At 39.1% G+C, this 24,846-nt stretch overlaps 2 protein-coding genes across 7 annotated transcripts in view; one reads left to right on the forward strand and one right to left on the reverse strand.

Moving 5' to 3' along the window:
- LOC132402906 (serine/threonine-protein kinase VRK1-like) overlaps positions 1-7,661 on the forward strand; it is an 88,803-nt gene extending 81,142 nt beyond the window's left edge. For 4 of the 5 annotated variants that reach the window (XM_059985987.1, XM_059985988.1, XM_059985989.1 and 1 more), the window contains exon 12: positions 7,314-7,661. In XM_059985987.1, coding sequence (XP_059841970.1) covers positions 7,314-7,655 — 342 coding nt within the window. In that variant the 3' untranslated portion in view covers positions 7,656-7,661. Of the gene's footprint in view, positions 1-1,722; positions 1,989-7,313 lie in introns of those variants that run through there. The other variant, XM_059985990.1, reaches the window with a different exon arrangement.
- Positions 7,662-7,672: 11 nt separating this feature from the next.
- The window catches only part of fancl (FA complementation group L), a 63,686-nt gene continuing 46,512 nt past the window's right edge, over positions 7,673-24,846 (reverse strand). For both annotated transcript variants that reach the window (XM_059985991.1, XM_059985992.1), the window contains 8 exons: positions 22,436-22,504; positions 14,553-14,703; positions 13,829-13,912; positions 13,700-13,745; positions 13,513-13,594; positions 8,101-8,217; positions 7,946-8,017; positions 7,673-7,867 (listed from right to left, as the gene is read on the reverse strand). In XM_059985991.1, coding sequence (XP_059841974.1) covers positions 7,826-7,867; positions 7,946-8,017; positions 8,101-8,217; positions 13,513-13,594; positions 13,700-13,745; positions 13,829-13,912; positions 14,553-14,703; positions 22,436-22,504 — 663 coding nt within the window. In that variant the 3' untranslated portion in view covers positions 7,673-7,825. The remainder of the gene's footprint in view (positions 7,868-7,945; positions 8,018-8,100; positions 8,218-13,512; positions 13,595-13,699; positions 13,746-13,828; positions 13,913-14,552; positions 14,704-22,435; positions 22,505-24,846) is intronic.

The following is a 24,846-nucleotide window of genomic DNA, read 5'->3' on the forward strand; positions in this document are numbered from 1 at the left end:
CAGAGGGTAAAGTGAAAAACCTTTTACCTTTTACATACTAACTTGCCACAACAATCACTGGCTGCCTACCCACTTCTTGTCTACTGGCTTCTGGAGTGTGAAATTTCTTAGGGAAGTCGTTCTGGGCAGATTAGTAATACTTTACATTGTGCAAGTGGAATGGTTTTGCCACCTGGTTTAATCAGGTCCCAGGCTTACTCAATGATGTTGATCATCATGCACCAGATCCTAGTCTTTCCATGACCACATTTGTTCTTGGCTAATTTTTCTACAGGTTTGGCATTGCCTTCTGGCAGTGTCTTTACAAGATGGGTGACCCCATCTCTTTTGAGATTGTCTGCATGGCACAAATGGGTCACATAACCAGGACTTCTGATATGCACTACAGCCACCCACCACCTGCTTCCATGGCTTCACATGACCCTGATCGGGGGCCTAAGCTGGTGCTACACCCTGCCCAAGGGAGACCTGCAGGCCAGCAGAGGGAAGGAGTGTCTTATACCTTCTTTGGTCGAGGTGCATCTCCACCCCGTACAGGATGACACTGACGTTATATGTTTGAATGTTTTGACATTTATAATCATTCCTAGTGGTCATAAATTATTTAAAATTAAAGAAAACATTGTAGAAATAATTCTATAGAAATGTAAATATCCAAACATAATGAAATATATTTAAATTGCATGAATTTTTAAAACTCTTCCCTCATTCCAACAGATGTGTGGCAGGTTTTAGCAGCGTAGTTGGTGGGAAATCTGCAGAAGTTCCTGCTCTGCTGCTGATATCCAAGTTCAGTGTTGGAGGAGAATGACCCTCTCTGCACTGTTCTGGCCACAAGTTTGGAACCTCCATATTCATTCATGCTTGTGCAAGAGTCCTGCACTGCATCCCACTTCCTTGTGGAACTGAATTCAGACCTTTATTTGTTGGGACTGAAAGATAGCAATGATTTTTAAAACATGAGTTTAATATAAGAAAAGTAAGCATTGGCCTACAGGTAACTGAGTTTATGTTTGTTGGAAGTAACAGGACTTTCATAAGTTTTTCAGACTCGACTACACGGCTTTTGCATGGCAGACAGGTTTGAAAATACACTGCCCATTATATTAATTAAAGACAAAAAATCAGGCATCCTTTATATGCATTATTGGGGCATTAGGTCTTCCCTATGCACTTTCAAAATAAATTGTTGGACAGTTAAGACCATCAGTAGAAAATCGGTTGTCCCTGAACTGCGGTCTGAATTCCGGTATTGGAGGCTTTAAGTACTACTCCTCAAGAACAAAGGATGCCATTGACTACCAAGTACTGGGTTTCAAATAAACGACCAAGAAATGCACATGGGAAACTTTTTCATATGGCTTTAAGTTGAATCAAACAGATCACAAAATGGCAGGTGTCTTTCAACACACCCAGAAGGAAATGTCAGTTAGATTTTGCATTTGGTTGCATGAGAATTAGTTGAATATTCAGCGAAGTAGTGAGCCATCTATGTGATTAAGTGTAACGTCAAAAGTAATGCAGAATTAGTAAAGGTTAATTGTCACAGTAGCATATGTCAGAGCAGAAGAAATGCTATAATGACGACCTAAAAGTGAAAAGGCATTTAATTGTTGAATAATGCATTTTCCAGTTAAGTTGGGCATGACTATTGTACTAAACTATAATTTTAATAAAGGTTAGCTTGGATGGCTATGTGAAGTGACTCTTTGTATTTTGCAGATGATCGTAACATGTAAAAGATCCAACAAATGGTGCTTGTTTTCAAAAAGTGGAACACATGATTGTAATTATGACTACAATGGTATATCATGCTTGCAGTATTGTCAATCATGCGACTTCGAATGAGAATCAAATTTAATTGCACCAGCATGTGTCATGAAATTTGTTGTTTTTGGGGCAGCAGTACATTGTATTACATAGTAATAAAAACTATAAATTACAATAAGATGTATGTGTGTATTGTGTGTGTGTGTGTGTGTGTGTGTGTGTGTGTTAAATAAGTAATGCAAAGAGGGAAAAATACTGAGGTAAAAAAATTGGTAGCATCAAAATTCACTTTATAATTTAAAGAATAGCTCAGAGTTTACTTAAAGACATTTCAATCGCATTGATTATATAATCTATTCAAAAAGAAAATAGTTGTTTTCTTTTGTTTCAAAGTGTAGGAAGGTTTTCCAGAGAAATGGGTTGTTGCCTAGTAGTCTTTGGTTTTAATTTTCTGTTACTTTCAACTCCTGTTCATCTCCTTAAAGTGTTGTCTCTGGGCTCTTGACATTCAGAGAAATCAAAGTTTTCTGTTAGATTCCAGGGCAGCAAAAACATCTATAATCTCAGTAAATGGTGAGCTTATCTCAACCAATGAAATGTAAAGCTCCATTCAAGATTATAATTCATCTTCTAAAGACACATTTCCAAAATAGAATTTCTTTTTTAAAAAAATTGTTAAAATACCATTCTGAAGTAAAGGATTCCATAAAAATGAGTAAGATTAATCAGATGTCCACTTATTTAATTTCTTTGAGGTGAATGCATTACCTGCTGCTTAGTAAGTTTTTCCTTGTATGATGAACCCTCAAAACATAAAGGGTGGTACAATGGTTGAGAAAAGTATTATGGACATGAGTTGGTGCTTGCAGTGTTTTGTCACTCTGACAGCTGCCTATGGTGGGCTAGCACAAGCCAAAGTGGACAACGAGATGTCTGTTTCAAAGTTATTCCAAATAGTGATGCATGTATCCATTGCATAAATCAGTTTGTGGATAAAGTTTAATACAATCATTTGAAAAGAAGAATGGGTAGAGTCAAGGAATTTAAAGGAATGTTATTATTGAACAATATCTTATCAAGTTTACACACATTCAAGTGTTTCGATGTGCAGTCTCATGTTAAAATAGTATAAATTTCTCCCGTGTGCTTGCTGAACTGTGCAGTGTGGTAATACTTTGTTGCAATAGTCATATTGTTCACTACCATCAAAAATTTTAGAAACAGAGGGAAATGTGCTTGTGCAACCTATTGTGTATCAACCATGGACAAAATTCTACCCCAAATATTTTTCACTTCAGTTCTGCTAACCAGTTCAGTCGATCAGAGGCTATCCTTTTGGGTGAGTAATACATCTTTAAAACAAGAGTTCATAAAAGTACATAGATAATTTTAACTTGCCATCACTTATTTTACCAGCACAAATTCTTAACTATACACTGTGCATTAATGTCATAGAAGTTACTAATTGACAGCAGCTTGCAATGAGACAATGAACTGCACTCTATCCTAAACGTACTTTTAAATAAATTCTCTCCACTGGTATAGGATTACCACCCTCTTCCCCATTTAAAAAAAAACTTGCCATTATCAGGATTGAGCTGAGTTTCCAACTTGTGATCTCAGATCTATCATGTTTGTGCCATTGAAATGTGTAGATATCAAAGCTGTAAAGATTTCTACTTCTGTTATCTAAATAGGTATGAATTCTAGACACCTGCTACCCTATAGGTGAAAAGATACCTTGTCAACTCCCTTATTGTTCCAATTGATTTCCCTGGCTTTGGATCTCTCCTGAGCCTTGACTCTCCACTCCATTGAAGCCCCTTATAATTTTATAAATCTCAACTAACCTACATGTGGCCTCCACCTGATTGCAAAGATAACAAACCCAGCTTATCTGATGTTATCAGCTAAAAGCTTCCTTCCTTGGCAACATCTTTGTATTCTGTTTTCCTTCAGTTATATGGTGACACAGCTACGGCTGGTGTCTAATGCTTTATACACTGTTATTGTTTGAGTTCTCTAGTCTTATAACCTGTACCTTGACAATTAAAGCATCACGTATATTTTGCTAACCACTTCATCTATTAGATTTTGCTTCCTTTGGGCATCTGTGAGCATGTACTTAAATGTCTTTAGCTACTACTTCATCTCTTGGTTTCCTATCATTTATTATTTATTCCCCTCATTTTTTTGTGTTCCTCAACTTTGAATGATCTCGACTTTCATTTCTCGTGGTAAATTGGTGCTGTCATAGCATGTTTCTTCTCCTTCAACCGGACATAATATTTATACTATCTGCAAACTCTATTCAAGGGTCCGAGGTAGGAATCTAAGTCATTAATCTAATCCTCAGAGCAATGGAACCTCACAGCCAATATGCTCCCAGCTGTTCTTTTCAGGAATAACCTACTGCCTCTTGCCATTAGTTCCAGATTCAATTTGCCATTTGCACCTAAACCTCATGGGGTTTTACAGAGACTTGTCATAAGCCTTGATGAAATGTACTTAGACTACTTCCATCCTGACTGTCCATTTTGTCACCTTCAAAGTTGGACTCCTGTAGTCTGGCCTTGATTATTTTAATCTATTATAGTTATATGATTATTATAAATTATGCAAATAATCCTTCAAAATATATTTAACAATATGTTCACAAACTCCTGGTCTGATTAGTTTCCAATAAATTGTTCTTTTCAGTGTATTTAAATACTGTTAGCATCTTTTGAACTCAAGTCCGCTGTAACCGTAGAGAGTTGGAAAACACAGTTGGTGTCATAGATAGCCACAGATTTGCTGATCCAGTTTACGACATTCAAGCTGTAGCTCTAGTTCCCGTTCCCTCACGCAATCTGCAAGGAGCTGTAGCTGGATGCATGTCTTGCTGGTGTACGCATTAAGGAAACCGGAGGTCACTAACTTCCTGCATCATGTCAGAGGAACAGACCACAGTCCTTGGTTCCTTTCTCACTGCTCGACCCTGTCCAACATGGCTGCTCTGCTTAAGCCTAATTTTTTTATTATTGCACTTATCTGCATTGAAACCCATTTGACACTCTTTAACCTACTTCCTTAACTGATCAAAGTTCCCTAGTAGTTGGTGATAGCCTCTTTCACTGCCAGCAACACTTCCTAATTCTGTGTTTGATATGTGAGGGATTTCTGATGTTCCCGTTCCAGACCATTTAATGCTGTGCTGTGGGGTAGTTCATGTTATTGTTTGACCCTGTTTGTAATAGCAATTTATATGCCAGTGAAGCAATTGGAGAAGGATATGGAGTGGAACCCTTTGGCGCAACTCACCCATGCTGACTGAGGTGCCCATATAAGTTACTCCCATTTGCCCATAATTGTGCCACGTCCCTCTCCAAGTGATACTTAACTGCTGTTATTGAACCTGTCTCTACAACTTCCTCTGGAAGCTGTTTCCATATGTGCACCACATCTGCATGTTTTCCTCAGATCCCTTTTTAGATCTGTCCACTCACCCTAAATCTATGCAGTCTAGCTGCTGATTCTCTTTCCTATCTATGGCCCCTCGTGATTTTATTGCGTCTCTCCAAGGTCTTCTTCAATCCAATGGATAAAGTCATTGCTTGCCTAATCTCTTTCTTGAATTCTAGCAACATTCTTCATAATCTTCTTTGCGCAATATGATTAACGTTGTTATCTTGAGCTTGTTTTATAATTATTTATGTATATGACATTGTTCATGATTTATGGACATCACAGAGTAATTTACAATCAAGGAACAGCTGCAATTGTTGTCGAAATCCAGGTCTCAGTCCCTGCATTGGCTCTTCAGACAGCACTGATGCACTTGTGGCATTCAGCACAATCTTGGTTTAACTCTGCAGGACTTCCAGTGTTCGACTTTAGTAAGAACAGAGATTTTGTGTCTGGCTGGGGGGTGTAAATCCAAATCCTTGTAGTGCCACTACATCTCCAGGAGAGCTTTAATAGGTGAACAACTTCTGGGCTGTTTGATAACTCAAAACTGCTGATATTGTTGCAAGATGTAATGGAAACCAAATGTAAATCATTAGATCAAGGTAAAATTTTGCTTTTTAAGTATTGTTCAGCTTTATCATCCAACAAATAGAAGCATGTGGCCTGAATTGCAAATAATACTGGTTGATGGTATGTTTTATTCCTAAATGCTAGTTCTTATTCTCAGTTCTACTAACATTGAAATCAACCCAGTAAAGAAAATAGCAGAAGAATCAGTAGAACTCATTTAATTTGACCTGGGCTTCACTGTGATGTACTGCAAAGCTTTTTTAAACTCTTATGATGTGCTAAACGTTATTGTTATTTGCTTTTGTGGTGTAACATTCATATTAGTTTATTATTGTCATGTGCTGAGATACAATGTAAAGCTTTTGGTTTATGAGACATTCATATAGCATATCTCTATACATAAGCTCATTGAGACATTCAGAAGGAAAACAGCATGCAGAATTATGTTTGAGCTACAGAGGTGGTTCACATAGAGAAAGCAAGGGCTATGAGGATCAAGAATTCATCCATTATGTTAGGAGAGGCCTATTCAAGAATCTGATAACAGTAGGATAGAAGCTGTCCTCGAGTCTGGTGATACATGCTCTCAAACTTCTATATCTCTTGTCAAAGGGAGGAGAAAGACAGTGGGGGGGGGGGTGGGAGGGTGGGGGTGGAGAGCGGAAGGGGTAATGTTGGAGGATTCCCTGATTATGTTTGCTTGTTTTCCCAAGGCAGTGGAAATAGTAGACAGGTGATGGAAGGAAGAAAGACTGGTTTCTGTTATGTTAACAACTTTCTTTCAACTTTTCACTTTCTTGGATGGAACAGTTCCCATACCAATCTTTGAGCATTGGGGAAATCCTTGGCCTTTTGAGGTGCTGCTTTGATTTATTAGTTGTAGTGGTAAAAATAGCTTATCCAGGACAAACTCCTGATGATATTTGCTTCCTAGAACGTGAAGCTCTCAGCCATCCCTACCTCCTACAGATACAGAGTGTGTCCTCCATCTAGCTTCCTGAAGTCGATGATCAGCTCCTTTGTTTTGGTGACCTTGAGGGAAAGGTGGTTGCCTTGGCACCATGCCTTTAGATTCTCTACCTCCACTTCAATTTCTGATATTTGGCCCACTATATTAGAGTGATCTGAAAATTTCAAAATGTTTGCTAATTAAAGCATGTCGTTAAAGTATAAAGGTTTGTTGTGGGTGCTAAAAGCTATTTGGATTGGATGTAACATTTATTACAGTGTTTAGTTATGAAAGCTGGACTTGCACATGTAGTTGCATTTGCAGGGACTCATTAAATTCTATAGGCAGATACATTTACAGGTCTCTTGATCCTGTGAACTACAAAACCTTAAGTAATTATTCTTTATCAGTCAAGTTTTGATACCATTTATTGCAATGCTATAGAGGTTCAGTTAACAATGACAGGTTTTTGTCTGTTTTCCAACTTAATGACAATTTATAAAAGCAGCACTGGTTTGTTTGTTCAATGGGATGGCCTGTAATGAATGTTGTAATTGAATATTTCCTCTTATAGGTACCTGTATTAAGACCAAGATCAACAAGAAAAAATGTTCTTCAAGAAAATCGAATGAAAGGAAAGAGTAACATTTTGAGTGATATTGAATGCTCAGAAATGTTGAAGTTTAAAGAAAAGATGAAAGAGGTTGCAATGCCTACTTCAAACCTGGTTGAGGTAACTGAATTTTCAGAACAATACAAAACCAGGAAGCAAAAGTCAGTGGTTCAGGTGATTAGTCCTATTGAAGCTGAAGCAGTGCATCAGAATCAAAGAATCAAATCAGACATTTTGCACTACGGTGCTGCGGTTGTAGTTTTGTCAATATTAATTATCTTTCTAGTTTTGGTACAAATGTAACTTATTCTAAAAGCAGTTTTTGAGTGCAAGGGATCTCTTTTGAAAGGATGTGAATTTTTGAGGAATGAAAACACATGAAAATGTTTGGGTGATAGAAACGTCTTTAATTCAGTTGTCACGAACTATTAATATTGCAAAAATGAGAGAATCCTTGAATGCTGGGGGTTTGTTCAGGTAGAGCACCTTTTGATGATCATCTTCGCTGTGATTGGCTGCAAAGAGAAGATCATGTATTAGTAGTATCTCCACCTCACTCAGCTTCCATATCCCACTCCCATGCCTTGTCTTACCTTACCACAGTACGGGCATTCTCCGAAGATTATGTTAAAACTTTGTCTTGAAGAAGGTAGACCTCTTAACCACTGCAATTTAAACATTTTTCACTTGAATTCTTCAGTTCTGAAGTCAAAGGCAGTTTTAAAATACTGAATCCAATTATACCCACCTCATAAAGGCACTCCTGATGGAACGGCTGCCCACACCGCGGATCATCACATACTTGATCTGGTATGGATGAGGCAAGGCGGTAGGCGTAACAAATCCCACACTCCATGCCTAAGCTCTGTCAAATAAATAGATGTGGCCTTGTTGAGAATTCATCATTACTGTTCTAACTGTAACCACTCCATTTAAAGTCCAAAATTTGGATTGCTTAACACCATATGAAGTCATTAATTTGCTGTAATTTGAATTGTAAATTTTCAGTGAGAGTGAAGATGAGCAATAATCTTAAAACTGTTGTAACATACTGATTAGTTCATCTTCTCATTGTATCTTCACCATGTGTATGCCTTAATCATTTCTTTTTAATACAATGATTAAACATTTAACTACAACTTCCACTTGCAGTTTGCCTGAAGCAATTCTTAACTGTAATTATTAGTTCAACCTCTAGTGATTACTCTTTATCTAGATACATCAGATTAAGGGGTCAGACTGCTCAGTGGAAAATCCTTGCCCTCACACTTCTGGAAGATCAGCGGTGAAAGTCTGGTTGAAAACTGTCAAGACTACATTTTCTATACTACCACCACCATCCCAAGTCCAAACCGAGTCAGAAACCATATTGTTCTGTGGGGTCTCACTAAAGAAGAGGCCTTCTGCCAGGGCTTGTAAAATTTCCATTTCATCTGTTCAAGTAATGGCAAGTGAAAAAAGCCAGCTGCAAAAGGCACATGGTTCAACTTCGTAAGCAGGCAAGTGCCCAGCAACTTAACTTCTAGTCATAAATTGGTTAATCAGTCAAGTTAAATACAATTTATCATAGTAGCATTTGCCTGATGGATTGACATAGCTGAAAGCATCTCCGCAAATATGGAGGAATTAGAGGCAGTCATGAAGTAAAGTCCATTTGACTACGAATTTGTTCTGTTAGAGAGGTATTTTCAGGTAAGTAAATTAAACTCAAAACATACAACATCCCCTCAATCTACTTATATATTTCCTATGCCAGAACCTCAGCGATTCTCTACAATTCTGATGGCATCCTTCTATTATAGGGAAATTGTAAATGTATTTCTCACCCTAAGAATTTTGGTTGACACAAAGTGGAGATCAACTACAAAATGAACCATCTCTATGCGAGGAACAGCTTTCCAATGGTAAGAATCTTAGCCTTATCGTGCTGTATGTCCAAAATGGATCAATTGTTTGAAATCTCCAATCTCCTGTAGGAATGCTATATTTCAAAGCTTTCGACATAGAACATTACAGCACAGAAACAGGTCTCTTGAACCTTCTTGGCTTTGCCGAACCATTTTTCTGCCTGGTCCCACTGACCTGTACCTGGACCATATCCCTCCATACACCTGTCATCCATGTACCTGTCCAAGTTTTTCTTAAATGTTAAAAGCGAGCCTGCATTACCACTTCATCTGGCAGCTCATTCCACACCCCCACCACTCTTTGTGTGAAGCCACCCCCCCAATGTTCCCTTTAAACTTTTCCCCCTTCACCCTTAACCCATGTCCTCTGTTTTTTTTTCTTCCCCTAGCCTCAGTGGAAAAAGCCTGCTTCCATTCACTCTATGTATACCCATCATAATTGTATATACCTTTATCAAATCTCCCCTCATTCTTCTACGCTCCAGGGAATACAATCCTAGTTATTCAACCTTTCTCTGTAACTCAGTCTCTTAAGTCCTGGCAACATCCTTGTAAACCTCCTCTGCAATCCTTCAACCTTATTAATATCTTTCCTGTAATTAGGTGACTAAAACTGCACACAATACACCAAATTCAGATTCGCCAATGTCTTATACAACCTCACCATAACATTCCAAATCTTATACTTTGATTTATAAAGGCCAATGTACCAAAAGCTCTCTTGACAACCCTATCTACCTGTGACACCACTTTTAGGGAATTATGCATCTGTATTCCCAGATCCCTCTGTTCTACTGCACTTCTCAGTGTTCTACCTTAGTTTGTCCTTCCAAAGTGCAATACCTCACACTTGTCTGTATTAAACTCCATCTACCATTTTTCAGCTGGTCCAAATCCCACTGCAAGCTTTGAAAACCTTTCTCACTGACCAGCACACCTCCAAACTTCGTATCATCAGCAAATTTGCTAATTCAGTTTACCACATCATCCAGATCATTGATACAATGGATCCAGCACTGATCCCCGTGGCACACCACTAGTCACAGGCCTCCACTCAGAGAAGCAATCCTCTACTACCACTCTCTGGCTTCTTCCATTGAGCCAATGTCTAATCCAATTTACTACCTCACCATGTATACCTAGCGACTGAATCTTCCTAACTAACCTCCCATGCAGGACCTTGTCAAAGGCCTTACTGAAGTCCATGTAGACAACATCCACTGCATTTCCTTCATCCACTTTTCTGGTAACCTCCTCGAAAAACTCTAATAGATTGGTTAAACATGAACAACCATGCACAAAGCCACGTTGACTCTCCCTGATAAGTCCCTATCTATCCAAGTATTTGTAGATCCTATCTCTTAGTACTCCTTCCAATAATTTACCTACTACCGACATCAAACTTACCGGCCTATAATTTCCCGGATTACTTTTAGAGCCTTTTTTAAACAATGGAACAACATGAACTATCCTCCAATCCTCTGGCATCTCACCCATAGATATCGACATTTTAAATATTGCCAGGTTTAAACATTGCCAGGGCACCTGCAATTTCAACACTGGTCTCCTTCAAGGTCTGAGAGAATACCCTGTCAGGTCCTGGGGATTTATCTACTCTGATTTGCTTCAAGACAGCAAGCACCTCCTCCTCTTCAAACTGTATAGGTTCCATGACCTCACTACTTGTTTGCCTTATTTCCATTGACTCCATGCCAGTTTCCTTAGTAAATACAGATGCAAAAAAACACATTAAAGATCTCCCCCATTTCTTTTGGTCCCATACATATCCGACCACTCTGATCTTCACGAGGACCAATTTTATCCCTTACTATCCTTTTGCTCATAATATATCTGTAGAAGCTCTTTGGATTATCCTTCACCTTGACTGCCAAAGCAACCTCATATCTTCTTTTAGCCCTCCATATTTCTTTAAGTATTTTTTGCACTTTTTATACTCCTCAAGCACCTTATTTGCTCCCTGTTTCCTATGCATGTTATACATCTCTCTCTTCTTATCAGAGTTCCAATATCCCTAGAGAACCAAGGTTCCTTATTCTTATTCACTTTGCCTTTAATTCTGACAGGAACATACAAACTCTGCACTCTCAAAGTTTCTCCTTTGAAGGCCTCCCACTTACCAATCACATCCTTGCCAGAGAACAACCTGTCCCAATCCACGCTTTTCAGATCCTTTCTCATTTCTTCAAATTTGGTCTTTTTCCAGTTTAGAACCTCAACCCGAGGACCAGATCTATCTTTATCCATGACCAAGTTGAAACTAATGGTGTTACGATCACTGGAACCAAAGTGTTCCCCTACACACACTCCCGTCACTTGTCCTAATTTGTTTCCTAATAGGAGATCTAATATTGCATCCTCTCTCGTTGTTACCTTTATATATTGATTTAGAAAACTTTCCTGAACACATTTTACAAACTCTAACCCATCTAGACCTTTAACAGTATGGGAGTCCCAATCAATATGTGGAAAATTAAAATCCCCTACTGTCGCAACTTTATGTTTCCTGCAGTTGTCTGCCATCTCTCTGCAGATTTGCTCCTCCAATCCTAGCTGACTATTGGGTGGTCTATAATAGAACCCCATTAATGTGGTCATACCTATCCTGTTTCCCAGCTCCACCCACATGGCCTCGGTAGACAAGCCCTCTAATCTGTCCTGCCTCAGCACTGCTGTAATATTTTCCCTTACTAGCAATGCCACCCACCACCCTTCATCCCTCTGCCTCTATCACGTCTGAAACATCAGAACCCTGGAACATTAAGTTGTCGGTCCTGACCCTCCTGTAGCCAAGTTTCACTAATGGCTACAACGTCATAATTCCATGTGTCAATCCACATCCTCAGCTCATTGGCCTTCCCCACAATACTCCTTGCATTGAAATAGACACACCTCAGAAGATTATTACCACCACACGCAACCCTTATTTGTCACTTTGCATGAACTTCTAACACAATTTATTTTCACCCCTGCTCCACTATCTGCTCTGGTCCCCATCCCCCTGGAAATCTAGTTTAACCCCCCCCCCCGCCCCCAATAGCACTAACAAACCTCCCTGCCAGGATATTGGACCCCCTGTAGTTCAGGTGTAACCTGTCTCTCTAGTACAGATCCCACCTGCCCCAGACGAGGTCCCAATTATCCTGAATTCTGAAACCCTGCCCCCTACACCAGTTCCTCAGCCACGTGTTCATCCTCCAGAGCATCCTACACTTACCCTCACTGGCACAGGTAGCAATCCTGAGATTACCACCCTCGAGGTCCTGCTTTTTAACTTCCTACCAAGCTCTCTATACTCACTCTTTCTTCCTACGTCAGTGGTATCAATGTGTAGACATCCCTGACCCTGGCACCTGGGAGGCAACAAGTCACCCGGGAGTCTCTGTCGCAACCACAGAACCTCCTGTCTGTACCTGTAACTATCGAGTTCCCTACCGCTCTCCTCTTCTTCCACCTTCCCTTCTGCACTGTAGAACCCGACTCAGTGCCAGAGATCCGGCTGCCACAGCTTGTCCCAGATAAGTCACCCCCCCCCCAACAGTATCCAAATCGGTATATTTGTTGAGGGGAATGGCCACAGGGGAACCCTGTTCTGCCTGCCAGTAACCCAATTACCTGTGCGCTGCTCCTTTGGCATAACTACCTCCCTGAAAGTACTATCTATAAACTCCTCATTCTCCCGAAAGATCCAGAGGTCATCCAGCTCCTGCTCCAGTTCCCTAATGTGGTTTGTTAGGGGCTGCAGCTGGATGTATTTCTTGCAGGTGTTGTTGTCAGGGACACTGGAGGCCTCCCTGACTTCCCACGTCCTGCAAGAGGAGCATTCCAACATCCTGCCTGGCATTCTCTCTACTCTAAACGGACAAAACAAAATTTACCGGAGCCTACCCTCGCTTCTGCCTGTTCACACCGAGGCCTTTTGAGCCCAAGCCATCCCATCCCTCTCACTCTGCTGCCTGCTGGATATGGTGGTCTTTTTTTTTTAAACCTTTGGAGCTCTACGTCACGTGCCTGCACAGTCTAGCCTCTTTTCCCCGAGCAGTGCAGAAAAAAAATGACTTCTCTCCGAGATTTCTTTACTCCTTCACTCCCAGCCTCTTGCTACAATTTGAGGAGTTTGTAACTTTCATTTCAGAATGGCAGAACCATGTGCATACATTAAAAATTTTCGGTAAGGCAAAGTGAATTAATGCATAATCAGTTTGTTCATTTATCAGAAAATGGTTGCAACTTACAAACTTCTCTTGGGTGGTAGGCGATGGAAAATCAATCTCTAATATATCTTTGAGATTTTGCAACACTGTGGACTCTGGAGACCTGGGGGGAGAGGGGGGAGGGAAGAACACTACATACATTAGCAGTGTTAAAATAACAAAATTTCAGCCAGCACTGAAAACTGTACAGCATTTCTAAACTACTTACCACAGATGCATGTTAGTATTCAACTTTTTCTTCAGCGGAGTTACCACTAGGGGTAAATATGTATCATTATGACTACATTTTATCAGCAGTGAACATAAAATTTAAAACTAATTTCTCAGGCGCACCTACCATGGTCAGCACCAAGGAAACAGCATTCTGGCAACATTTTAGGGTGTCTAGGGTCCACTTCTACATTTATTGAAGCATTGTTTCCTGTGACAACCAAGAAGAAAAGCATTTCACACTGCACAATTCTCTGCTCCAACAGATTATTCATTTCTTAAGAGCCCTTCAACATAATTGCTTGGTGTGTAAATGTTTCTTTGGGAAACTTTCCATCCTTCCCCAGGCTTTTGGTGACCTCTCGTGTGTCTTCGTGGCTCACTGTCAAGGTTGCAAGTTAATAGATCTCTTTAAATAAAAGTTGTAAATTAAAGTTTTCCACACACCATCCAATTTACAGAAACCAATTCACATATTTTTTCTCAACTGATTTTCCTGTTATTTTTATTTGAGAGAGCATTTATTCAGTGAATGGAACACAAAAGAACTGCTGAAAGACCAGGGGCTGGTGGAGTGTTGCCAATTCTTAACATTTCATGTTGGGTATCCTTCTAATGGTCTTCATCAGACAGCAATTAAAACAAAGCCGGAAAAGAAAAGACAGATAAAAATTACTACCACCCTTACCTTGATTTTACTGCCATTTCTGAGAAATCAAAACTATTTTGTGAGGAGTGCAAAATCCTGTCACAAAGTTTCTTTGAGTGATTTCTTTATCAGTATGAGTCAACCATTTTTATTTCACAAGAGCAGTCCACTGTAAATGTAACTATTAATTAAAGATTTGTACTTATGGCGATTCTCCTTGTTGTGGCTCTGCGTGTTGGATTTTCAGGTTCAAGTACCCAGGTTTTCTCATCTATTTCATCCATAACATCCCAGAACTCTTGTAATGAATCCAGTGCTGCGAGAAACTGACTGTGAAGATTTTTTAACGAGCTCTGGAAAAAAATGATGGAAAAGGGAAACAGTTCTTTAATCAAGTAATGGAGAAAGAATTTGTGTATTTGCAAAATGTGCTTCATAAAGTTCCACACTTTTCACTTGTTAGAAATTTGAGTCCGCAGCAGATTAGACATATTAGAATAAAGGGCAAAGATAACAAGTGTAAGGAACCTTAGTTTTCAAGATATTGAGGCACTGGTTAAGAGAAAAAAAAGGAGGTGCAGAGCAGCTATAGGCAAGTAGGAACAAATGAGGTGCTTATTTTATGGAGTACAAGAAATGTAAGAGAACACTTGAGAAAGAAGGTATGAAGTTGCTCTAGCAGACAAAGTGAAGGAAAATCCTAAGGGATTCTACAGAGAAGAGCAAAAGGATTGCAAGGGACAAACTTGGTCCTCTGGAAGACCAGAATGGTAATAGATATGTAGAGTCAAAACAGATGGGGAGATCTAAAATGAATTATTTGCATCTGTATGTACGTGGGAGATGCATACACAGCCTATAGCAGTGAGGCAAAGCGGGATCAACTTCATGGACCTAGAGGATGAGATGTTTGCTACCACGAGGCAAATCAGGTGTATAAATCCCTAGGTTGCATAGACCCCCATTCTTCTTAACTCCAGCATGTTCAGGCCAGAGACATCACATTTCATTCCGGGGATCATTCTGTGAACCTGCTCTGGACCCTCTCCAATGCCAGCACATCCTTTCTTAAATAAGGGGCCCAAAAATGCTCATAAAACTCTGTTTGGACTGACCAATGCCTTATGAAGCCTCAGCATTACATTCTAGCACTCTTGAAATTAATGCTCACATTGCATTTGCCATCCTCACCACCGAGGCAGCCTGCAAGTTAACCTTTAGAGAACCCTACACGAGGACTCCCAAGTCCATTTGCAACTCAGATTTCTGAATTTTCTCCCCGTTTAGAAAATAGTTTATACCTTCTTGCGAAATGCATGACCATACAATTCCCTACACTCCATTCCATCTGCCACTTCTTTGCCTATTCTCCTTATCTGTACAAGTCCTTCTGCAGACTCCCTGCTTCCTCAACAGCACCTGTCCCTTGGCCTATCTTTGTGTTGACCGCCAAGCTGATCGCAAAGCCATCAATTCAGTCGTCTAAATCACTGGCGTTTAATGTTAAAAGGAGCAGTTCCAACACCACCACTGTGGAGCAACACTAGTTTCAAGCAGCCAACCAGAATAGGCCTCTTTATCTCCTGCTAGTCAGTCAATCTTGCATCCATGCTCGTATCTTTCTTGTGATACCATGGTATCTTACCTTGTTTTGCAGCCTCATATGCAACACTTCATCAAAGGCCTTCTGAAAATTTAAGCAAATAATTACTGACTTTCCTTTGTCTATTCTGCCTGTTATTTCCTCATAGAATTGCAAGAGATTTGTCAGGTAAGATTTCCCCTAAAGGAAACCAGGCTGACATTGGTCTATTTTATCATTTGCCTCGAAACCTCATTCTTAATAATGCACTCCAACATCTTCTCAATCACTGAAGTCAGGCTAACTACCCTATAATTTCCTGTCTTTTGCCTCCCCGGCCTCCCCCCAACATTTTAAAGAGTGAAGTGACATTTTTTTGCAAATTTCCAGTACTCTGGAAGCACTCCAGAATCTATTTTTTTCTGAAAGTTCACTGCTAAGGCTTCCACAATCACTTCAGAACCCAGAGTTGTACTCCATCTGGTGACTTACCTACCTTCCAACCTTTCACCTTCCCAAGCACCTCCTTAGTAAAGGCAACTACATTCATTTCTGCCCACTGACACGTGTATTTCCAACATACTGCTGATGTCTTCCACAGTGAAGACTGACACAAAATACTTAAGTTCATCTGCCATTTCTTTGTCCCCTGTCATCTTCCAGAAAACTATGAGAGGCATAAATAGAGTACATGGTCTAAAAAAATGTGAGTGACTAATTTCAAAGGTGATGTGTGAGGCAAGTTGTTTTTATTTTAAAACAGAGTAGAGGGTGCCTGGACTGACTACCAGGGGAGGTTATAGAGGCATTTACAAGGCTTTTGGATACATCAGTATATTGAGAATGGAGGTATGTGGACATTGTGTAGGTAGAAGGGTTTAGTTAGGTGTCTGATTAGTTCAGCACAACATTGTGAGCCAAAGGACCTGTTCTTGTGCTTCTACATGCAGAATGAAAATAGTGAAGTTGGTTGAAAAAATTGCATCCGAGATAGTCCAGCGCTCGCTCTGAACTTCAGCGAAGTGCCAGTCCAAGTTACATAACCAAAACACTGAACAGAGCACCAGCACACAAATGTTTTAAAGTCAAGATATCACTGGTACTACAGCAGAACCAGGCCTACACCTCAGCCATTCTGACCGGTGTGCTGAGGTTTTATAAATTCTATAAACCAGGCCAATCCAAGTCAGACACTTGTATCCCTAGCCATTTAGATTCCCAACTTCATCATAATTATTGCAGTGTAGAATTATTAGATGCTCAAACCTACTGCTTTTCCTTCATGCAAAAGATGCATTTTGTGCAGCCTAAAGATACTGATAATGGGGAAAAAGGTGCTCCAGATCCCATCATCAATATTCTGGACAAAAGACTTAAAAATACATAAATGCATCATTCTAAAATACATAATTTGGATAAACTTCTACTTACTAAATAAACAATCTCCTCTAGTTTGGTGAAACACACGATAAATAGAAAAGGAAAGGACCGCTATATAATGCAATTCTCTTAACAGAAAATTTATAAATTGTTTGTCTTTTAGTGGAAAATCCAGTAATTTTCTGTATCCAAAATCTCTTTCAATTTTGTTCTTCCTGCTGAACTTATAATTGACAATTGATAACTGGACCACTATTTCTTGACAGGGTGACAGACTGCAGATTTGTGTCCTCAGCCCATTTGGTTACAGGCTTAGCCTTCTGCCTTTAATGTAAACTACTCTGAAAGGTTTAGTCTGCCTCAGCAATCTCGACTGAATGTTTATTTATGGTTGTATTACAGTAAAATACCTCCATCTGCCGTACAAGTCTAAAGCAAATAATCATCTCTTTCAGCTTGTAGTGCTCAATTGAGCCAAGCAGCACTGATGTGCTTCAATATGCATGATCAATATGAATTTAACACTGTACCAGAAACAAATATGCCAAGATTTTTTATCTCTCCATTTCACTTTAATAAAATAACTTGACCAAATATGTTATCAATGACTTTAGCATTGTTTTGATCAATACTTTAATCTAAAGTGCTGAATTGCTGCTACTGACCAGAAATGTTTTATTTTCACAGACCTCAAGGTTTCCTTCCTCCACTGCCAACAGAAAAATAAACAACTGTACTCTGTGCCATTTACATAATCGAAATTCCATTCTGACCTCACCTCTCAAAAAATTTCAAATACTCATTTTCAATCTTCACTCTCGGGCTTCAAAGCAGCCAGGTGCATGGCAATTCATCAACTACAGCAGCTCAGTTTCCACTTAAAGTACATCACGCTGCACTTGTTCATGTTCATTCTAAACTAGTCTTTCCTTTTACACTACAAGACATTTGCAACTGAAAATGGGTGCAATAACTAACACCATCAATACTTCCAAAGTTATGTAGCGAATGACAGTTATTTAAAACAAATTGTCCAAAATCACACTGATCAAACATAACACAATCACCAAAGCCGAAAATCTAAAGTTTGACGTCACTACTTTGAAGGCACAATCAAGAAAGAAAGCAATTCCATAATTACTGAGATGCAGACAAAGAATAGGCTGTAGGAAATTAACCCCTTGCCTTCAGGTGACCACTTTTGAGAAAGCTATGGTCTGAAGTATTTTTGTTTGTTCAGTTGAAAGCAATAGGTTAACTACCCTGTCAGTAGATAAAGTTGTCCGGCGAGATAGCAGTTACATATGGGGATAGGCCACTTTGCCCTTGATGCTCATTCCTCACTAGTCACAATGTGCCATCTCAGTTTCCAACCACTGGCTTTATCTGATCGTGCTGTGAAACACCTGCTCTGGCTATCAGGCTTGGGCTTGACGTGCAAAGACCTGCCATCATCTGCTTGACATTGCACCAATTATAATCATTCATCTGAATGAATATGTCAGAGCAGCAGCAGCAACCCTCTCATCACAGTAACAGAAAAATACATTACAACATTATCATCCCAGCAAGAAGACAGGGACCATAAGGAAAAGTATGGATGCCATGTAAAAATGTCAAATTATAGTTTTAGCAATGGAAAATAAATGTATGCTTCGATTAAAATTATATTCAAATACTACTGATTTTTAGGGTAATTACAAAACAAAACTGCAAATACTTATAAAATACGCATTCTGTAATTTCTATTTGACTGCAATTAATTGAACTCTTAAAGGTATACATAATTGAAATGCATGAGGAAATGTAAGCAGGCTTTTTCCACTGAGGTTGGATGGGACTGCAACCACAGGTCATGAATTAGGGGTGAAAGGTGAGAAGTTTAAGGGGAACGTGAGGGGAAATGTCATCACACACAGGGTTGTAAGAGTGGAACAAGCTGTCAGCACAAGTGGTGCATGAGAGCTCGATTTCAACATTTAAGAGAAGTTAGGATAGATACCAACAGGCTCTAGGACAGCTTCTTCCACCAGACCATCAGACTGATTAATTCATGGTGGAGATGTAACGTAAAGATTTTTACTCATGTATGTGAAGGATGCAAGGAATGAATTCAATTCAATTCAATACATGGATGGTAGGGGTATGGAAGGCTATTGTCCCAGTGCTAGTCAATGGGAGTAGGCTATTTAAATGACTAGATGGGCCAAAGCACCTATTTCTATGCTGTACTTCTTAGTGACTATGTCTAATTGCAGTCCAAGGCCAATTAATTCTATTGCATGGTGCATGTTTTTTAACTGACATGTTATAGAATTGAAGCATTATATTAACTGCAGGCATATTCATGCAGACAGTTCTTATGAAGTTATATCACAGGCACTGATACATATGATGTACTTACACACAGATTCCTGCTGTAACAGTGAAGCATGTTATATAAATTCCAGCACATTACACAAGATTTGGTCATGGACCCACTGCTTAAAAATTGAACTGTTGCTCTAGGCACGTGGCAATGGTTTCTTCACTATGTGTGCCCTGCTTTGCTGTAGAACGTAAAGAAGAAAATAATATTCTAAGAGCTGGATTAGGCCAAAGCAAAAATGGGGTTGAGCTGCCCAGAGGCCACATTATTAGATATGATTTGTGTATCAGCCCAAGTGTATCTTATCGGAACAGTAGTGATGGGACAGAACCAGGGCAAAGTAAAGCAGTTGGCTGGGAGGTAGGGGGGAACTAATTCATGTAAAGCAGCAATTTGTATCACAGTTTCTTGCGTCTATTCACTTTTTGCACACTAAACATAATTACCATTTTAGTTATTCTGTCTCCAATTCCTATACAAATAATTTCATTCTAGTCTAGTATTACCATGCAGGGAAAAAGCTGCACTGCTGAAGAATGTGTTACAACGTGTGGGTATCAAATCAGTGTACGCTCAGAAGCTCCGGTGTATTCTGTGAAGTATCACTTAGGAGTGATATTCTCTACCTGACAAGCACAGATTCAGCAAATACTTCATGACACATATGCATTCTGCCTGAAAACAATCTCCAAATATGTCATTTTAATTTATTGACTCACTTTATTGTGCCTTGACAACTACTCCAATGAAGTTGAGGAAACTGCACCCCAATATTTGATTGCAGCATATCATTGTTTTCCAGTCTCAAGCTGAAGCTCAATGATGTTGGCTCATAACATTAATGAAAGGTCATGGTACAAAATGTCAGCTGTTCATTTCTCTCCATAGATGCTGTTTAACATGCTGAGCTCCTCCAGAATGTTGTCTGTGTTGCTCAAAATTTCTAGCATCTGCAGTATCTCGTGTTTATGATTTTCTCTTTATTTTGTTTTTCTTTTCTCCCTCTAAAACAACACCTCCTCCCTTACCCAAATATTATCCAGTTTAGAAGTTAATTTGGAAAGTACAATGCACACAAAATGCTGCAGAAACTCAGCGGGCCAGGCAGCAATGAAAAAAATATACACTTAAAGGTTCGGGCTGAGACACCAGCAGGACAGGTCCCAGCCCAAAATGTCGAATGTACTTTTTTTTCCCCATAGATGCCACCTGACCTGCTGAGTTCCTCCAGCATTTTGAGTGTGTTGCTTGAATTTCCAGCATCTGCAGGTTCTCTCGTTTGGAAAGTACAAAATCTACCTTGCTATCACGGGAGGACTTTGCTCATTGTAAATCAATACACACTGAGACCAACTTATAATTCTATTTGTACGCAAAGATAAACTTACCTAATGCAGTTTCCCCAACTTCATTGGAGTAGTTGTCAAGGCACAATAAAGTGAGTCAATAAATTATAAACACTAAAAAACCTGCAGAGACACTAGAAATCTTGAGAGGCACACACAAAATGCTGAAGGAACCAGCAAGTCAGGCCAACAGCTACGAAGGAGAATAAACATATGACATTTTGGACTGAGACACTTTATTCTGAATTCTCTAAACTGTACACCCAACACATGTGGCACCAAAGCTTGGCACAAGGCAGCCTGAAGTCGTCTTAGTCAGTTGTCAACTTTACTTGAATGTGTGGGTAACATAGAAGGCAGGATCAGCTTTCTGAATAAGCTCAATAACGAGCTGCTTGTTAGGTATTATTAGAAAAAAGATAATGAAACAATTAAGAAAGCAATAGGAAAGATTAGTACTAATCAAAAAGCACATTAATGTCAAGAGAAATAAAAATATTCCAGTTGGAGGTGTGCAGACATAGCTGATGCTACCAGCAGGAATGAAATAATTGAGTGTTTGATCCAGAATAAAGCCTTCAACAGAAAATAAACACGTTTCATGTGACTGGTACACTTTCTGAACATGATCAAGGGAAGACATTCCCATTTTCCCCAAGGAATGGTCATAACTGACAATCCTATAGAATAGTAGACCTGAGGATTAATATTTTTATTCAAATAAAATATATTGATAAATTCACCCGACTCTTCAGTCAAAATCCTAATTAGTTATTATAAAATAATCTCAATAATCATTGCCAAAAATGATCTCAATAATCATTGCCAAAAAGTGGCAATCCTATCATTAGTATCTTGCCAAACAACAAGGAACAACTACAGTGTTCAAATTTCTGTTACTTATTTTGATATTTAGGAGGTTCAATGATGCAAACCTTTCTCTCCTCTTACTTTCCTTTTGTTACCAGTCACCTGGTGATATGTCACCTAAGTCATCTTTATGCACAACTGAGCAGGAGCAAGTGATTATGCCACTTGATTACACGGCCCCTCATAGACAACATTAATGTTTCTTCACTTAAGTGCAGTTCAGCATGAATATGTTTGTGTAAGCACCAGGAATAGGAACTCTGAGCAACTTTGCTTCTTCAGGTTCCTGGCTAAAACCAGCAATCTACCACATCACTGTAATTCAACCAGTTACTAGATGAACTCAATAAATTACAGGGGCAGTCAACAACAAATAAATGACTAAATGCTTTCATAAATATTTTCATAATAAAACATCTTGTTTTAAAGAGTGTCTTAAAAGTAGACTCAATTACAGCGAAGGCGGTTTTATAAATGGCTTGCTCACAGTACAAATTAACTACAGTAAAAATAAATTGATTGCAGAATTGGACCAGTACCTGATGTGTCCAAGAAAGCACAAAGGGAACAGGAAAATCTGTGGCACAATCAGGTGGGTCTGCTGGATACTGAAAATAAGAGAAAAGTGATCAAAAAAATATTCCTTTGTTATCACTAGACCCCAGGGTTTTTACAAAGGTGAAAAAGATAGTCTTCTGATTACAGATCTTTACCACACAAACTCTGGTGCCAAGCTTATTCGAAGAAACTTTTTAAACATAAAAAGTATTCAAAGAGACACATAGCTTAAGCTTACGATATATAGAATGGATTTCAGGAAGGAATCTGGAACACATCACGAGTGGTGGTGGAATTAGGTACTTTCATAAGAACTTAAATATTTAGATGACTGCATGAAATGCTATGGCATAGAAAACGACAGTGTAAGTGCTGGAAAATAGGATTCATAAACAAAGGAATCCAATGGTAGACATGGACACACTGTCCTAGAGAGCCTGTTTCCATGCTGTATGACTGATAACCGATTAATCAGGTGACGGTGCAGATGCAGACTCACTCAAATACATTTCCCTCCCCCAACACAACTCCATGTAATAAACTATCATTTTACTTTGGCCACAGTTCATAGATCACCCTCTCTCCTTCCCACCATTCCTTTAACTCAAAATTAGTAAGCACACATACTGTATAGTAGTGTAAAAAACTTCAAGTCATGAGAAGGTAACGAACAATTGAAATTCAGCACACAGTATAAAGCCAGAATGCTTTAATATGATTTCAACAAAGCATCACAAAGTATCAGTACCATAAAAGAGGTTTACTGTTCACCAGTGATCTAGATGCAATTGAAAGCCAGTGTAGATGAGTGTATAAGACAGGTGTCTTGACTGAATTGTACCATTACTACATTAGAGCTGTTGACACAAGCATATTTAAAATTCCAGAAATCAGAGATTGATCCTCCCTCAGTGTACCTACTTGTAAAACACACACTTTAAAAAAAAACATTGAAGGGACATGGACTTCACATTCTGAGCCAACTTCTTTAGAAGGTGGTGTGCTACCTTCCTGAACTGCTGCTGTTCTTGAGGTGTGACTTCGAGGAGTTTGATCCAGCAACAATGAAATAAGAGCGATATACAGTCAGGATGATCATGGCTTGGACGGCAGCTTCCAGGTGGAAGTTTTCCCATGCTTTGCTGTCCGAAAGGATAAAAAGGCAAACAAAACTACATCCAATTCCCAAAAAATGTAGATTTCTTTGGTCATAATGAAAACGGGTCATCAGCTTGGCTGAATAATGCATAAATTTTATTAAACACACAACCTGGTAGAGTGTCTGGATTATGGACATATCCTTCCATCTTTGTCACTTGTAATGGTTTTGATATAAGAAAAGACAACATAAGTGTTCCAGAAACAAAAAAAAACAGATTTTATAATGAAATGTCTCAGAAATTAAGGGAATAATTGACAGGGTCTTTCTGACTCATATTCACTTTAGAAGTCATGATCTGGATACAAGCCCATTCTGAAGCCGGAGCACATGAAAATCCAGCAGGTGGCACTGAGGAAAACTATATTACTAGAGCAGCCAATTAAATACTAACTTCCTCAAGTAAGATTGTTTCCAAATATTGTTCATAAAAACTAAATAAATGTTAGAAGCTGACATACAGTAACTATGGGGTTACATCATTAACTTCAGACTGTGACCATTTCCCAGTGGAAGCAATTCCACTTACTATCTACAATTTTCACTTCAGTTCTTCTCAAACTACTAATTATTTCAAGGAAGACTTTTATGAACATTTTTTATATGGTACTGTGTCTGGTCATTACTCACGTGCCATCTTTCACACAATTATTTTCAAGCTAATTTGCTGTAGGACAACAATAGATGAGCATAAAGTCGATGCAGAGCAATAGTCAAGTTGCTGGTATTATAGCCAAAGCTCAGAACCATTGATCCAAAGATTCAAACCCCACATGACAGAGAAATTTTATTCAAATAGTTCTAAAAAGTACAATTTAAAAGGTATTCTCAATAATTCTAACACAAAGGTACTGGATTATTGAAAAATATCATCTGTCTCACTGATGAACTTTCTGGAAAGGAGAACAGTCCAGACCAATCATGATAACTGCTTCAGTTCAGGGGCAATTAGAGATGATGAACACCAAGTGCTGGGATTACTCAAAGCATCACGTCCCATGAACAAAGATAAAACAAAATGCACACTTTCAGCGGTCATTTCTAGCTTTGAACACCCAGCCATATTTAAAAACTCATGCTGAGAGTAAATTTGTGTGTCCATACTTTTCTCTGGCTAGGCTTCAACAATTGGGTGTGTAAAGGAAACAAACCTCAGATATTGCTGTGTATGGTTCAGTCACCTGCCGTATTATCTTGTTAAGTCACTAGGAGAACATTTCATTTGTTGTGATC

Source organism: Hypanus sabinus, chromosome 12 (genome assembly GCF_030144855.1).
Source record: "Hypanus sabinus isolate sHypSab1 chromosome 12, sHypSab1.hap1, whole genome shotgun sequence".
Classification (NCBI taxonomy): Eukaryota; Metazoa; Chordata; class Chondrichthyes; order Myliobatiformes; family Dasyatidae; genus Hypanus; species Hypanus sabinus.